Source organism: Antechinus flavipes, chromosome 3, assembly GCF_016432865.1.
Source record: "Antechinus flavipes isolate AdamAnt ecotype Samford, QLD, Australia chromosome 3, AdamAnt_v2, whole genome shotgun sequence".
Lineage (NCBI taxonomy): Eukaryota > Metazoa > Chordata > Mammalia > Dasyuromorphia > Dasyuridae > Antechinus > Antechinus flavipes.
This window is the reverse complement of record NC_067400.1, coordinates 266,189,677-266,206,919: the sequence shown is the minus strand read 5'-3', so window position 1 is coordinate 266,206,919 and position 17,243 is coordinate 266,189,677. Positions and strand designations below refer to the sequence as shown.

The following is a 17,243-nucleotide window of genomic DNA, read 5'->3' as shown; positions in this document are numbered from 1 at the left end:
CAGCAGGGATCCGTCCCTAGAGGAAAGGAGGCAGCCTCTAGAAAACTGAACTGGCAGCAAGGAAAGGAAGCATCCTCACCAGTCATCACCATATCTGCGCTTCCACTACAATCTCCAGAGCATCAACGGCAGTCCTATCGGTCACCACTGTGACCCAGTTTGCCAGCCTCTGCTTGCTATTCTGTGATCCCCCTCCTCTTCTCACCCTCCTCTCTCCTTTCTTTCTTCCCCTGCTGCATCCATCTAGTTTCTCGGAAGAGCAGGGGTGTGGGTGCTTCGTGAGGTGTACCTTCTTCACCAGCCTCCTAGATTTGCTCATTCTAACCCTCAACCTTCTCCACGTTTATTTTTGGTAGTAGGGGTAGGATTGCAAGAGGTGAACAGGAAAGACAGAGAAAGAGAGAGAGAAAGAGAGAGAGAGAGAGAGAGAGAGAGAGAGAGAGAGAGAGAGAGAGAGAGAGAGAGAGAGAGAGAGAGAGAGAGAGAGAGAATATCAAGGGGAGGTGGGACATGGAGAGCAAACGCTGCTTCGCTAACCGATTCGATGACTACCAGGGCAGCCTGCTAGCTGGCCAGTGCAAGGAGGCGGTAGCGCCCTTGGTCACAGCCACCATCGACCGCATTTTGAAGGAGCTGCCTCAGCTTGGGGGCAGTGGGGAGTCTAAGGGGGCGGCGGCCCGGGAGAGCTGCTGCCAAGGGGGTCTGTATAGCGGCGTGGCCGGGGTGGCCTACATGCTGTACCACGTCTCCCAGTGTCCTCTCTTCGCCCCGTCCCGAGAGAGGTATCTCCGTTTGGCCAAGAGGCTGATCGACGCCTGCACCCGCGCCGAGGAGTGGGGGGAACCCGACGCGGATACTCGCGCTGCCTTCTTGCTGGGGGGTGCCGGTGTCTACGCGGTGGCAGCTTTAGTTTACCACGCCCTGGGCCGGCCTGACTATGTGCAGCCCCTTGGCAAGTTCCGGGAACTGTGCACCATCTGCGCCCCGGTCTCCTTCCTGGAGTGCGGCTCGGACGAACTGTTCGTGGGTCGCGCGGGCTACCTGTGCGCCGCCCTGGTGCTCAAGCAGAAACTCTCCCTGGAGGTAAGGACGCCCCTTCTCCCTGTGTGTCTCTCCAAACTTCCTCTGCTTCGAACTCTTTCTCTATTTCTCTTTTTCCCATCGATTTCCCTTTCCTCCTATTTGCCTCAGAACCTTATCACAGCAGTGGGCAATTCCACACTTATCGCATCCTCAATCTTTCCCGGTATCTCCTCTCACAGTTTCTGCCTCAGTGTCCATTGAGCTCTCTTTTATTGCTTCTCCATTTAGCTCCTGGTCTCTCCTCACCCCACTCCACTCACGTCTAGGATTCTTTACCATGAGACTTTGTTAATACTTTATTCCTGTCTATAAGGTTTTTTTTTTTTTTTTTTTTTACTTCAAAAAAATAGTTTTAGGCTCTTGTCCCAACTATATTTGGTGCCTGGAAGCTGTATGTTGGTTTTCCATTCCAAGTGAAAATGAATCAGAAGGGATTGTCATTAAACAAATGAGAAAACTAATATTCTAAGAAATTGAAATAGTTTACCCAAGGTCACCTCGCTAGATAGTTAGCAAAGCTGGGTGACCCAGGAAACGATTTTAAAAAAACTGAATCTGGTGCTCTTTCCACAGTAGCACCCTGTGGTGGGATTTTCCCATCAAATATGAACGGGGTTTCCCTTCCAATGAAACTTCATTCAAAATACTACAGATATACTTCTTTTTGAAATACTAAATAATTAACAATTTTTTTTGTACTGAGTTTGCCAGCTATTGTTTCTATGCAGTCATGTGAGAGTAAGTTGCTTCTTCCGACTCCTTGGAATGAAACCAAAGACAAGAATAACTGCCTTGTCGTAGGTTTGGGATTTATTTAACATTTGGTTAGTTTCCAATTCATTTAATGCCTTCAAAAATACTACCGTAAGGAATGGAATGTGGTTCTATTAAGTGACGAAATGTTTTTATAAAGAACATTCAGCAAACACTATTGAGAACCTACTATGTGTCCGGTATCAGGATAGAAACTGAACCTGTGATTTCACTGATATAAGGATCTTCTGCAGGAAACTCCCATCAATACAGGTCGATACTTTGCAATTTGTCCTAGAGAATTGTAAAGTTAAGTGACTTATTCGGGATCACAAAACTAGTATGTTTCAGAGGAGAAACTTGAATCCAGACCTTCTGATTCCAAAATCAGTCCTCTTTCTACAAGGGTAAATTATCTCTCAGTTGATGATCATATACAAGTATTTAAAAAACACAAAAGAAAACACAAAAAACCACCCACATTTAAAGTCTATGCCCTCAAGAGATTACATTCTATTGGACAAAAGGCAATCATGATTCTATATGGAAATTACTGTGCTTTCCTCCTAAAATTTGTGATTTAACCTTAGTTAAATCACAGATTTTCTTTACAAGTCATGGGATTTTCATAAATTACTTTTCAGTGCTTTTTTGAATTGGACTGAAATTAGCTGCTCCAATTTTTTTCCCTTTCTCTCCCTTCTGGTTTCACTCCGGGAAAAATGTAATTATGAGTGGGGGAAAGTGAAAAAAAAAATCTTGCTTTCTATGGAGTGGAATATACACTCAAAAGCATCATAGTAACTAGTAATACAATTGTCTGGGGGACATTCCATTTGAAATTTACAAGGGCCAGATACAGATCTATTGAGAACATAACACTTGAATTTTAGTTGATTTTATTTGGGTGAATGAGGTGTTTGAAGATAAGGTAAAAGTATACATAGAGTCTATTTTAAAAGCTGTAACTGACTTATGCTAAATCCCACAGATTCACACTCTATATTTTCTTGATTTTCAGAAGGTGACAAATCAATTAAAGTAAGATAGAAGGCTTGTTCATTGTAAAAGGGAAAGACTGTCACGTCTCTGTGATAAAGGCTTCTAATACAGTAGTCATTAATATAGAACTTTCTCAAGGGCTATTTTCATAATATTTAATTAGTAGAGCCACAAGTGTATTGATGTATTTTTCACATCAGATTTCCCATCACTTCCTTGATGCTCTAATGTTTTCAGAACATTTTCAAATTTCATTTCTCACTCCCTCCCCCAATTCCATTCTCAGGTTATAGTGGTTTGATTGTTCTTTATCCCTAATTCATTTTACCCACCCATTGTCATTGACCAAAGTACCTACTTCAGAATGAGAGGAGACAGACTAAGTCATAAGCAGGAAATCCTGACCAGGACAGTTGTAGCCTCTGGGCCACAATTTGGAGAAGATCACTTATCTACACAGACATTTATTGACACATTATTTCTACTCTATTGCTAAACCATATCTATCATTTTATATTTCAGTTTTGAAAGTTCTTTTCCTTTGTCTTTAGTTTCTAGAAGAAAGAACAACTACCATAAGTAATAATAGTTATGCAATTAAATAATTGTCATTTCCAATATCAGCCACACAGATGTTAGGTAGAGGTTTGGGGGGTAGCTGGGTTGGGGTGCATGGGGTGACACAAAAAAGAAAGAGAGGTCATTCAAGAAAGAGAACAATTTCTTTAGAAATTGATCTTTGTGGAGATAAGAGGGAAACTAGAGTTAATTACCTATTACATAAGTCTTTATTTACTTGGAGAAATTTTGCATTAAGTCCTGTGAATTTTTCTTTCTATCAGAATTTCTCATATTTATCCTTTTATGTTTATTGCTAGAGTCACCACCCTGACCAAGGCTGTCTTATCTCCTGTCTAGATTATTGCAATTATCTTCTATTTAGCCTTTCTCCTTGACTATAGTTTCTACCAGCTTCAATCCACCTGCATAAGATAATAAAGTAATTTTAAAATAATGTTCCTTGCTCAAAAAATAAATTGGTTTCTCCTTCCACTCAATTTTTATTAAACAATGTTTTATATCCCTCACAGCTCTTAGTACTAAATTAAGTTCATATAAAATAAGTACTAGTCATGTTTGATTTGTTGATATTTATTGTTTTGATTTGTTAAAATAATTTTTCATCTTATTTATTTCTCAAGAAGACTCAGTTTATTTGCTTATCTGCAAATCTTGCTTCAGTGCCTCATCATAGCATTGGAGGTGACCCAGGTGACTTCAAGAACACTTTCTTGAAGTCAGTGCCAGCAGAGTGCAGGCTGTGCCAGGTTCTTTAGAGCTGGAAATGCTTCAAGTCCAGTCTGGAAGTCAAACAATACTTGCTGTTTGGGGACCACTCTAGTTAAGTGTGGCGATCCTCATCACTAGAAGTTTGGCTGATGATATTTTTCAGGTATAGTAATCCATGAAAAGATATTAAGACAATGGAGGGATTGCCATCTGTCTATTGGAGAAAATTGTCATACCCACAAAGTGATTGAGCTGTTGAAGTGCTGAAAGGGCAGTGGTGAAGGGGAAGGTATATGGATTTGGAGCCAGAGATGAGATCTATAATTACTTCCTGTGTAAACTCAAGCCACTCACTTAGTTTTTTTGAACCTCAGTTTCTAATTTGTACAGTGAAGGTATTTGACTAAACCCGAGGCATCAAACATACAGGTGGTGGGTTCATGCACTCTTGGCTGTGGCCAGTCAGATTAAAAATACAAATGGAAAATGTTTAACAAAATAAGTAAAAACATAATAAGACACAAATACCAGTGCTTTAAAAAACTAAATCCATATATGATCTGCAAAAATCCTTCTCTATGGCGAAAAGCTTTCTGTTTCTATGAGTTTGATACTACTGGACTCTATAATACCCAAGGGCTTTTCCTTTACTCTAAATCTGTGAATATTAATATCTTTGTACATTTGAGTACAAAGTGGTTTTGCAGAATATTGTGAGTTTACATTTAATTGATAAAAAACAAAAAGGAAAACCAGTTAAAATAAGTGTTTTATCTATTCATTCATATGTACTTCTCAAAACTTATTGCTAACAACAAAAAAGAAGTCACTGGTGCCTGAATTTTACAATTGGGATATTTGGACTGAAAGAGAATAAAATGTAGAAAAAGCTTTCCTGGTCAGATTTTACTGTTATACTATACTCATAACTTGGGTACTTTGCATTAAAATACTGGATACTATTTGTAGCCAGTGAGCCCACTAATTCAGCTAGCCAAATCAAATGTATATATAGGTGAAATCATTAAGCAAGTGGAATTTCTTTTTAGCAGTGGTCTCTACATCTCCACCCCCCTTTTTGTGCTTTTTGCCCTTATTTCTGATATCTCTCATGATGAAGATGACCATTCCCTTTTGGTGGGTGATAATTACAAAATTATTTCTTTAAGTCTTCAGTATTAAAATATTGTAAACTGGGATTCTGAGAAAGGGCCACTTCTTTGTAAGATAGGAGCCATCAACCTGGAAAACATAGAGAAATGCGTGGAGCTTGAAAATATGTAAAATGAAGCCAGCCAATCTTCTGAATGAGCTGAGAGGAATTAATTGTCATTGGGCAACTGGAACTTAATGAAAGGTCCAAGAGGTAGTTGTAGGGGTTTAAAACAGAACTAGAATGAGTCTGGGAAGTCCTAAAGGATTTGTGTTTGGACTTAACCCAGACCCTGATTGCTTGATGGTGGAGCTCATGAAAGCAGTAAAATGTAGGAATCTTTAAATGTTTTTAGCTATTCCAAGAGTCTTTGGTTCTCAGTAGCCATAGAACTATAATTAACATTGTAGGAAATACTACAAATATTTCATGCCATATGGATTTATACAGAAGCAAATTTTACTGATCCTACCAATAGATATATTCCATGATTTTTATTAATTGTAGGGTTTTTGTAAAAAAAAAAAAATTTTCACAGTAGCCAGGAAAAAAAGCTCTCTATTCCTCACTTACAAAATACTTTTTTTTAAATGAATTTCTTTTAGATAGTCATAATCCAAAAAAAGTCATAATACCATACTATGCAAAGAAGAAAATTATAAAGTTTCAGTTATTGGATATAGATCAATACCATTTTTTAAAAAAAGAGGTCAATTCAAGTTAACCCTTAAATTAATTATTTAAAAACTTGGAGGAGGATATGGTATTACACTACTTTAAAATCAAATAGGGAAAAAAAAAACCCTCAACAATTTAATAGCTATGTTTCAAAATATATTTAAATGAATTTTATCTTTGTGATATAAAGGAATATTGGCTAAAACTCAAAATGCATCAAATGACTCACTTCTAAATGAAGGCCATTTTGATAATATTAATTCTTTGTGATTTTTTCCCTCTCTCTTTTCTTAATGGGCCACATCAGCTATTTTAAAACAATCAGGCATAGTTTCTTCTTACCATTTCTTTCATTGAGATATTGCTGATGTATGTTAGCTAAAAAAAAACTTTCCTTTGTATTATAATTGTTACATGAATTGAATTTATTGTGTAATTTTTGTTGACCAATTGAAGAAATTTGAATTATATCTAGGCTCTGAAAGAATTACTATAGACATATTGATCATATATTTTTTCACTGTAAATAGCTTTATGTCCTAATGACCTGTCAGTACCCTTATTTAAGTTGTTCTGCAGTACTGTGAGTAGTAAGTGAACTTTTAAAGTGAAAATGACAGATCTTATTCATTTCTCATTACCTTGGTTAATTTAATTGATGCTACTTAATTTAACAAATTATGCTTACTCTTCAGCTGGTTCCAAAGTAATAGCCGATCGATTTCTTCTATGTGGCAGAAATATATTTAAGTAATCTCCAGTATGCTCCAATTTCATAAACTGGCATATAAACTTGTCAAAACAAGTATTACTCTCTGTCATTCAGTTTTTCAAAGTAGATAAATTACAGCATTTATTAATTGGATTCAATTAATGTGTTGATACTTGCTTTATTTGTTCCATAAAGGACAATGTTATTCTCATACATTATTTATGCTCATCATGGCACCATTTATCATTCCCCAATTATTTCTCTTTCCCTATGGATTTAGTTACTAGGGAAACTCATGAAGCTTACCGAATATTTGACCTTGTTGTTTCTTGAAAAGCATTATCTTGTAAGAATTGATTTCATCCATATGTAAGTTTAGATTTGTCATGCTGGACAAAGCACTGTCTTTTATAAGATCTGAACTTATTTTATTGAATAGATTTAACTCTTTATGGCACAGTTGTATGGCTCTGACATGCTGAAGTTTGACTTTGCCTTTGATTTTTCAAGGAATCATGTTTTCTTAGACTGGAAAGTTGTAGCAGTTACTGAGAAGATGCTGTGCAAATGGATGGTAACAAAACAAGCAATAGCTGTAGCACTTTTTTTTTTTCGGAGTAATAGTAGTGCTCCTTGAACAGAATGGATCCCACGTGCTCTAGTGGAGTGAAGTGCAGTGTCCATGGCAACCATGCCATCATCAACCTCAAGGCAAGCACTATGGAGATTCATTGAATTCCCACCCACAAAATGGCTTTGCTGGAAATGTTCTGAGCCTGTTTCCTACCAATACTTCTTAGCTAATAACCAGCATGGAGGTAAATGGCTAATTTTAATTTCCCAAGCAAAGATTTTGTCTGTCCTAGTATTCCAAACATCAGTGTGCTTTTTGTTATTAAAATGCATTTACCTTTTTTTTGTCTGTGGCAAAAGAATTACATGCATATTACAAATGCCAAGCTCATCAGTATAGTTGAGCATGATTCTGATTTTTTTTGCATGATTCTGATTCTAATCATAAATAAGAACTGACAATTATGTAGCATTTTATGGTTACAAAGTACTGCACACAAAGATGTGTGTATGTCATCAATTCCAAATATAAGTTCTGTGAGGTGGAAAACTCAAGTATTATTGTCTTATCCCAGTTTCTCAGATGAGAAGGAAATGTGGATAAAGGAATTTGCAGTTAGATAACAAAATGGATAGAGCACTGGGCTTGAAATCAGAAGGAAGATTCTTCTTCATGAATTCAAATCTGACCTCAGACACATAGTAACTGTGTGACTTTGGGCAAGTCACTTAATACTGTTTGCCTATATTCCTCATCTGTAAAATGAACTGGAGAAGGGAATGGTAAACTAGTCCAGTATCTTTTCCGAGATAACCCAAATGGTGACACAGAACTAGATGTGACTGAACAACATATGACTAATACATATTTTCTAAAAGGAAGCTGAACTAGGTTTTGAACCCAGGTTGCTGCTTTTCTGCATCATAATGCTTGAAAACTGCTTTTGGTAAAAGAACAAACTTCTTCCACCACTCCTTTTTTCTCTTCTTTACTTTCTTTCCATCTAAAGAAAAGACACACTCCCTAATATTCATGGAATGGAAGTATTCAGAGCAGAATGGTATTCTAATAGAAACAACAATAGTTAAGAGATTGGCATTCATCAAGACTTAAGAAGCTGAACTCTTCTTACCTTACAGGTAGATAAAGTGATCTGCCCAAGGAGGTTATGTGTCAGAGCAGAGGAAGAAACCAGACATCGTCTCTGACTTAATCCGTTTGAATTACAGCTTTCACTCTTCATGGATCAGATTTGTTTTCCTTTTTAAAGCTGCAGGTACTCTGCAGAATTCACTTAGGTATTGACTCTCTTGTGACTTGGTTTCTGACCTCTTTAAAGTAATTCATCTGACTGATTTGACTATTAATTAAGGTTGTATTAGAAAATTTCCATCTTGTGGGGAAAAAAAAAAAACAACATTTTTCTTTCCCATCACTCCATTAGTTCATATGGACTTATTCGAAAGAGATAGTCAGTCTTCACTTAAAAACATCTGCATTTCAGTGAAATGAGCATCACATTTGGAGCTATTAGAGGAATTGGGTTTAAATTCAAGTCTTAGACTTACTGTCTATGTAACCTTGGGCAAATTAATTAAATTATTTGAGCCTTATTTCACTCATAGGTAAAATGGGGGAGGTCGGACTAAATGATATCTGAAATCCTTTATATCTCTAAACCTATAATCCCCTATACTACAAAAAGGTGTGGATTGTGCAGGCACAACAAAAATGCATTGATTTAGTTGCCACTGATTCAGAATTTGTGAAGATGAAAGTTTAATACTTGCTGATTTTTATTAAATAGTTCAAAGTGATTTTCCTTTGCAGGAAGATATGCAGCATCTTGCTAATAATCAAAGGAAATGTGCTCTAAATTTAATAGTTTGTTCAAACCAAGGACTCAGAAAGGAGATTCCTTCAAAAGATTGTTAACTTCTGGGTCCATTAATTAATTTTTATAGGTTAAAAATGTTCCTGGGATATTCTTAAGCAGGTAGTTCTTGTATGAAGTATAATTTTCTATTAATTTATTTTACTTATTAATAAGGTGATTAGTTAATATTGGCCCATTTAGACACACACATTTATGTAAGTGGCTATAGTATATGCATACAAATTTAATATATAATACACTTAAAAGAAATAAATTATCATGTTTAAAATACTCTATAATTCTGATTCCCACCCCCAAATCAAAATATTTTATCACTTCTGTCTCCCTCTGTATAGAATAATCCTGATAAGATAAAACTCTTTACATGAATTTTATTGTTGTCTATTTAGCTTTGTTTTATTCTACTGATATAGACTTCATCCCCAAGTCTCCTAATCATCTTTATATGTAATTTCAAATCAGAAAGAGGACTGGGTAGGAGAAAGAGTATGGATAGTTCCACATATAACTCACTCCCCTTACTGAAAAAATAAATCCAGATACATGGCATGCCAATTCAAGAACTTCGTTTTTCTAAACGAAGGATAACACATTATTACTAAATACTATTGTAAGGAATTGTAAAGGGAAAACTAAATTTCCAGAGATCTCTGCAGAAAAAAAAAATTGTCTTTATTATGCAAGGAATGGTTTGGCTCTTCAAGCAAGGAATTACTTGAGTATTGAATGATACATGGCTTTAAAAATCAGAAATTAAAAAATATTCAAAGGAAATTATTGATTTTGTCATAAATTATAGCAGAAAAGACTCTGTTGCTAAATTGACACTTCCCTTTCATATCCTTTCCCATATCTATCTATCTATCTATATCTATATTTATCATCTATCTATCTGTCTGTCTGTCTGTCTATCTATCTATCTGTCTCCATGACTTCTATATGTAGGGCAGCTAGATAGTACAAGTGGATAGAGCTCTGAGTTTGGAGTCAGGAAGACTAAATTCAAATATGGTTCAGATACTTATTAGCTATGTGACCATGGGGAAGTCTTTTTGCCTCAGTTTCATCATCTGTAAAATGGGAATAAAAATAATAACTATCTTCCAACATTATTGTGAAAATCAAATGAAATATTTGCAAATTATTTGGTGCAGTGTTTGGCACATAGTAGATGCTGTATAAATGTTTAGCATTTTTATTATGGTCATTCTGTTTCCTCAGAAAATATTTCTATTAAATGTTCTGGACTGGATTTGACTTGGGCTAGTTGCATGATAATTTGGGTTCAAGAATGGAATTAAATGAAATACTAATAGATCATTCCATTTTTTAAAAAGGAAATTTACTTAGTTACGGCAGGAGAAGGATCCTCAACAAGGCTAGGCATTAAAAACCCTATTGAGCTGATTCAGCTGACTGAAGCTCCCATCATGATCCACCAGCCAAGCATCTGAGCCCCTTTTGGGACCTTGTTCTGCTTCGGACTCATGCAATATGACATCAGCAGTCTGAGCCCTTAATCTTTACCCTGAGCCAACCAAGTCTAGAGGAATACCTTAATACCTTTTAAGAAAAATAAGCCTAACCTCAATGGAGGAAGGGATTAAAATATTGCTCTTATAACATTCTAGTCACCCCTCTTCTATCCACACATTTAATTAAGTTTTGTATAGTGTTTTAAGAAAGCATTTATGCAACTCATGAATTATTAATTACATCGATAATATTATTTATGGAGTTTAGCTATAGAAAGGCAATGTGATTTAATGGGCTAGAGAGCAGCACTCAGAGTCCTGGGTCCTTTGACTCATACTGACCATGTGACATCTGGTAAATCATTTAGTGCAGCTCTCTGTTACTACTTGCAGAACAATTGCCAAGATACATTGATATAGGGCATTTTCTGACTTTAAGTTCCTTATACTAATGAAATCACAAGTCCAGCCTTTCATACCCGCTAGGATTTTGGAAAATAAAAGTATTATCTACCAATGGTTCACCATCAAAATGCGGGGCATGGTATTTTTTCCATTAAAATGGCTACAAGACAAATGCAGCTGGGTCCCAATGAATGTAAACAGTGAATCTCCTGAAATGATCACATTATTTGAATTTGTGCTGCAGATTTCTATTGGATTGGAACTATATTTTACATAATTATGTTTTGAATAATATAAATTCAAATATCTGAGACCATGTTAGGGGATTCTTTATCTGCATTAATTGGGACCTAGCTGTATTTATATTAGTATAGTCATTTTTTTTTTTTTTAGATAACGACATTTTGTTAGCAGTGATATTCGAATCTAAATGGGTCTTCCTTTGGTTTTAGATAAGTATCTAGGCAGGCCTCACAGAAATCTAGAGTAAGACATTCAGAATCTTATCATTTTAGTTTTCACCCCTAAAATTATGTTCTAGAAAATAATAGCAGAGTAAATATCTGCAAAATTTACCACTGTGGAATCAAATTAATACCTACTTGGAAAATGTTTGATAAATAAAAATATGGTACAATATAAATGATGTTAATTCATGGCTTTAAAGTCAATATTAATTCTGATTCCTTTCTATCTGAGTTTGACACCTATAGTCTACAAGACAGTATTTTTTACTTTAAAAATCTGCATGGATCAGTTTGTATCAATCTGCTACATCTCTGCATTAAAAAAAATCAATGTTATCTAATCATATTCATATGCCAGGCAAAATTCCAAAGTATTTGACCAATGAAATTCATGCTTTCTTGAAGTTTATATTTTCAAATTTCCATGCAAATAAGCTCATACCATATTTGAATGATCTAGGAGCACAGATATGGAACAGGAAGGGACCTTGGAGATCATTTATTCCAATTTCCTCCTTTTTTAGAGAAGGAAACTGATGGCCAGAGAGGTTAAAAATCATTGTCAAAAGATATAGCTATTAAATGACAGTGACATGTGACTATAAAAGAAGATTCTGCCCAGTTATGAATTAACAATAAAAATCCAAATGCTTTGAAATATAGTTAGGTTAGCTTGTATTCCATCCAATCAGCATTAATTGATACTTCCACACATTCATAATGTTTCAGTAGCTGATAGTTATAATGATGTCTGAAGGCCTCTAGAATCTTACCTTATGGATATTCAGTGAAAAACTAAATATTATTCATACTAGTTTAGTGCCAATTGCATGTATCTTAGTTCTTGGAAAGATAGCAATATGATGTCTATTAACCAGAATATTTGAAAATCAGAAAATGCCACCTTTCAACTATGATGGAGAAGAGAACTTAGTGCATCGTTTATCTAAATCTGTCTTGTATAAGACTTGAAGTGTTGGAGCTCATGATGAATAGAGAAGCAAGGAGGAATGCCAGTTGATAAAGTAAGAAGAGTTTATGAGAAGATCCAAAATTCTAAGCTTGACTTTGTCATATACTAGTGGGTGACATAAAGCAAATCACCTAACTTTTCTGAGTCAAAGTTTCTTATTCTGTAAAATGGAGATATGTTCTACCTATTTCATAGATTTGTTGTGAGAATCCATTGAAAGCATTATAAAGTATGTAAATGTAAAGTATAAGGATTATTCTTAGACTGGTATAATTACCCACTTCTTTTATTCCTCTCTCTTTTTTCTTTCTCTATCCTGACTTACCCAGGTTAGTGCTGAGGATTGGGGGTGGTAACAATGGCCACTGGGGGTAGAAATTAGTCATTAATTAAAATGGCTGTCATTGTTGTTTGTCCTTTTTTCTCAAAGAGGACTATGATATCAGGGAGATGATACCATGACATGCAAGTGAATTGGGTTTAAGTGAGGGAGGACTGTATAATGTCACCTGCCTCACTTTCCCCAAATTAGCAGTCGGGATAGGTGCATCAGGATAGCTGCCTAAGTCACCCTTTTTCTTGCTGACTTCAAAGCATCTTCATCACAACTTGAGACATGAGTGAACGCATGCTAGCCCAAAGTGACTGCTATGAGAATCTAATCATTGTTGTTTGGTCACTTACAAGATAACTCACTGCAGAAAATTTGCACAATATATGGTTGCATTTTTATTGTCATTTATTGTCATTCTCAACTCACATGGGCTCTGGATTCTAGTGCAATCAATACCTTGTATGGTTTTAGGCTGGGTCTGATGTGGGTTTGAGGGACCCCTTCCAGGCTTGAGTCACTTTTGGAAAATATAGAGCACCTCTGAGGAAATGAATAAGTTCTAGATACCTTCAGAAAGTTGTATGATAATCTGACCAGAATCTTCCCTAATATCTTTTGTCTTCCTACCTCATTAAGTATGCCACAATGATTTGACATATCAAGGCATAGAGGTCCAAAAAATAAGAGATAAAGGAGATCATAATTATGTATTTAAATGAGTATAAAAAATTCACTGGAGAAACTTGCCTGGAATACAATTTCTCACATCCACTTCTTGAAATCCTAGACTTTCTTCAAGATCCAACTCAAGTTTTTAACTCTAAAGGAGTTCCCCTCAGCTGTTAGTGCCTTCCCTTCTAAGGTTACAATCCATTATATTCTATGTTTCTGGTATATATATTTATGTATTTATATGTATGTATATATATATACATATCTATGTACATATATATACAAGTACACACATGCATATCTGCATATCTCTTTATTAGAATATAAGTTCTTTGAGGGCAGGGACTGTTTTTGCTTTTTGTTTGTTTTCCCAAGGCTTAGAACAGTGCCTAATACATAGTAAGTATTTTAAAAAATGCTTGTTTATTGATGGATTCATGGTGACTAGGATGATGGGTTGAAAGATTTCTATTCTAAACATACATCATTTCCTGTGTTTCACCTACTATTTTGCCTTAAGGCTTTTTCTTTCTCCCCTTTTCTTTATCATCTTATATATTATTTGAGCATATAATCCTCTTCTTTTTATTGTACCCTTCCCTGCATAGATCATGTTCAGTTTCTTTGGATACATTTCTGGATGCTGTCTCTCTCAAATGTTCCTGGCACTAACTATGGCTCTTTGAAATACTTATACACAATAACCTATTGATTATGGAAATAAATGAGCAAGTTGCAATGGTTCATAATTTCATGAAACAAAAAGGAAATTCTCACATCATTCAGGGTTGATGTTGATCATTTGCAAAAGGATAACCCACAATTTAACCATCAGGCTCTTTAGAACAGATTGACTTCTCTTATAAAAACTCAGCATTCAAGAATCTGCCAGTAGAATCTTTTAGAATTAAGTGCCTTGATTGACAGGGAGATGGGTTAGTTATGGATCTGACCATATATCCATTTATAGCACAGAGATGACTGAAGGCAATTCCTGTCATAGTATAAAGTGGAAAATTTGTCTAATTCTTGACATACTAAAGTAATTCAATTGAATGCTTTTATATGGACAAATTCAAATCTTCTGATTGTTAAGTTGAAAGCTAGCTTTTAGAAAGTGTCATTTTGGACATGTACAATGTCTAATTTACACATAAAACATTATTTGCTTAAAATTTTCAAGGTTTTTAATCACCACTCAGCATTAAAATTCTCTTTTCCTGTCTTTCCATTTTAGTCTTCTGCTTTTAACCCTCTTTCTGTTAAGGCCTTACATTTACACATCAGTTACTAGGATTGATTTTCTTTATTATGAAAGCTTTTTTCTCCAAGATTTGTTCTCTGTATTTATTCTTCTAAACACAAGGTCCAGGAACCAAAAATCTAAATATATAAATTCCAATTTGTGGAACAATCAAAGGGATCAGTAATCTTATCAATATAGATATTCCCTCCATTTGATAAATATTTGCTAAGTACCTATAATATCCTATTTATTCCTATTCATTGTCAACAAAAATAGCTACTAAGCTTTTATGGTTAATTTCTAGATTGATTATGTTCTAGAGGAAAAAATACTGGACTAATTTTCAGAAGGACTGAGTTCTAGCTTTAGCTCTAACACTATTTTTGTGACCTTGGGCAACTTATTTAATCTTGCTGAGTCTTGGTTTCATAGTTTAAAAATGAGGATGCTAACCCACTCCACTAGGTAAAGTTCAGAGAGAAAGCCTACATCATGTAGAAAAAAATAGCATTGGACAAGGAATCAGGAGACTTGGGTGTGAATTCTGGTACCCACACTTGTCAGTTGTGTGACCATGTGCATAATATACATTACATCCCTGACTCTCACTTTTCTCAGAGATAACCATACTTATATTATTTAATTTACAGGGCTGATTGTGAGGAAAGCATCTTGTAATTCTTTAGATGTTGTGAAAGCACTTTGCAGATTGTTTAACACTATACTTATGGGTGTGATACTTCAGTTATTCCATAGGAGATATATTTGCTTAATTGTTAAATGGGTCAACTGTAAATGTGACTCTGGAGCAGCTTGAAGGAAAACCTGTCTCTGAATTGTAATGGATTCAATACAATTTCCAGATAGTAAAATTTATGATTGCCTTTTTATGTGCAGGTGTGGGACCATTGCAGAGCAATTATTCAGTAGAATGAATTAAAATTCAATTTCACAAACATTTGTTAAGCACCTATAATGTCCAAGGTGATAAGACACAAAGATAAAAACAAACAAACAATAAAAACAAAAGCAAGAAAAGATATAGTCTGACCTCTTAACTGGCATGTTGTACTTTGGGATAATGTGGCATGTACAAAGATAAATGTGTTACAAGATACAGTGTGATAGGTCTGAATGTGCTTAGGAAAATTTGAGGAAGTAGAGAATACTTCTAATAAAGGGGACAGATTCAGAAAAGGTTTCAGAGAGGAGGAAAAGGCAGAGTGAAGTTTGGGTAGAGATTGTGAAAGATCTTCAATGTTAACCTAAGGACTGTGTGTATTCTATAATAAGCAGTGGTTCCTATATTCTTCAAGAATGAGAACTCCCTTTTTAAGGTATATACAATTCCATGAACACTTCCAGGACAGTATTTATACTATTGCCATCAGTTGGCTGAATGCACAATGTGTCATAATCTTACTCTGAATAGCCACAATTAGACACATTGTAACTTGACTCTAACATAAGGATGTCATTTTGGTCGTCTTTGAAAACAAAAGACAGCTTCCAACCAACTAACTCTGAATCCAATAATGCTTTTAAAACACTTTGAGATACAGGAGAAAAAGCACTGGTTCTGAAGTCAGAGGACCTGGATTCAAATTCCTGCTTCTAATGCTTACTTCCTGTGGTAGAAAAACACTTAACCTTCATGAACCTCAGGTTCCTCATCTGAATACCAAAGGGGTTGGAATGGATGGTTTCTGACTCCTCTTCTATTTCTAGACTGATGACCGAATTATCCTAGCTTATCTATATATTTGAAAAATGTCAATCACTTTATAAGAGGTCTGTTTGCTGAATTGTCATATGGAATCCAACTGCATGTTTTGTTGGAGCAAAATCAAAGTAACCATGCTCATTCTCCTTTCCCTTGCAAGCCTAACAGGTGGGAAACCTGCAAACTTAGAAGTGGGATCCCAGCAGAGAGTTTTGAACAGTGGAGTGACATTGTCAGATCTGCAAATTAGGAAGATGACTTTAGTAACTGTGTGGAGGCTGGTTTATCAGGATGCTATTGAAGTATGTGATACTAAGAATAATAAGAAGTTATGGGATTCTATACTAGGGTGTTGGGGTGTGAATGGAAAGATAAAACAGATGGGGGAATTGAAAGAATGAAAAAGTTACATACTGAAAAAGTTGTAAAGCTTTTTGGTAGCTGTTACTGATTACTGCTAAATGTAGGGCTTTGATAAGAAATTATTAATGAATTATCACTACAAAGAGCATATGTCAACATTGTGAATGAGGATAGAGCTTGAGTCCTTTGATGATGAAAATTCAACTTTGAATTGGTCTGTTATTTTTTTAAAGATATTTTTTCCAGTGGGTTATGCTTTTGTTTGCTGATTTTCAGTTTAGCTACTTGTCCTTAATCTCTTGCATCCTGTTGAATTTGGAGTTTGCATACTTTGTCACGTAGCCGATGAAAATTATCAGCTTCCCTCGGGTACTAAATCTTTCTTTTGAAGTTAAAGGATTTTTTTTTTTTTTTGGTGTAGAGGTAAAGGACGTTTTGGATGG

The 17,243-nt window shown here is 35.4% G+C and overlaps 1 protein-coding gene across 1 annotated transcript in view; it reads left to right on the top strand.

The window, feature by feature from the left end:
- The first annotated feature begins 476 nt into the window (after positions 1–476).
- Positions 477–17,243, top strand: part of LANCL3 (LanC like family member 3) — a 99,947-nt gene continuing 83,180 nt past the window's right edge. The window contains exon 1 of the mRNA XM_051985047.1: positions 477–1,083. Coding sequence (XP_051841007.1) covers positions 511–1,083 — 573 coding nt within the window. The 5' untranslated portion in view covers positions 477–510. The remainder of the gene's footprint in view (positions 1,084–17,243) is intronic.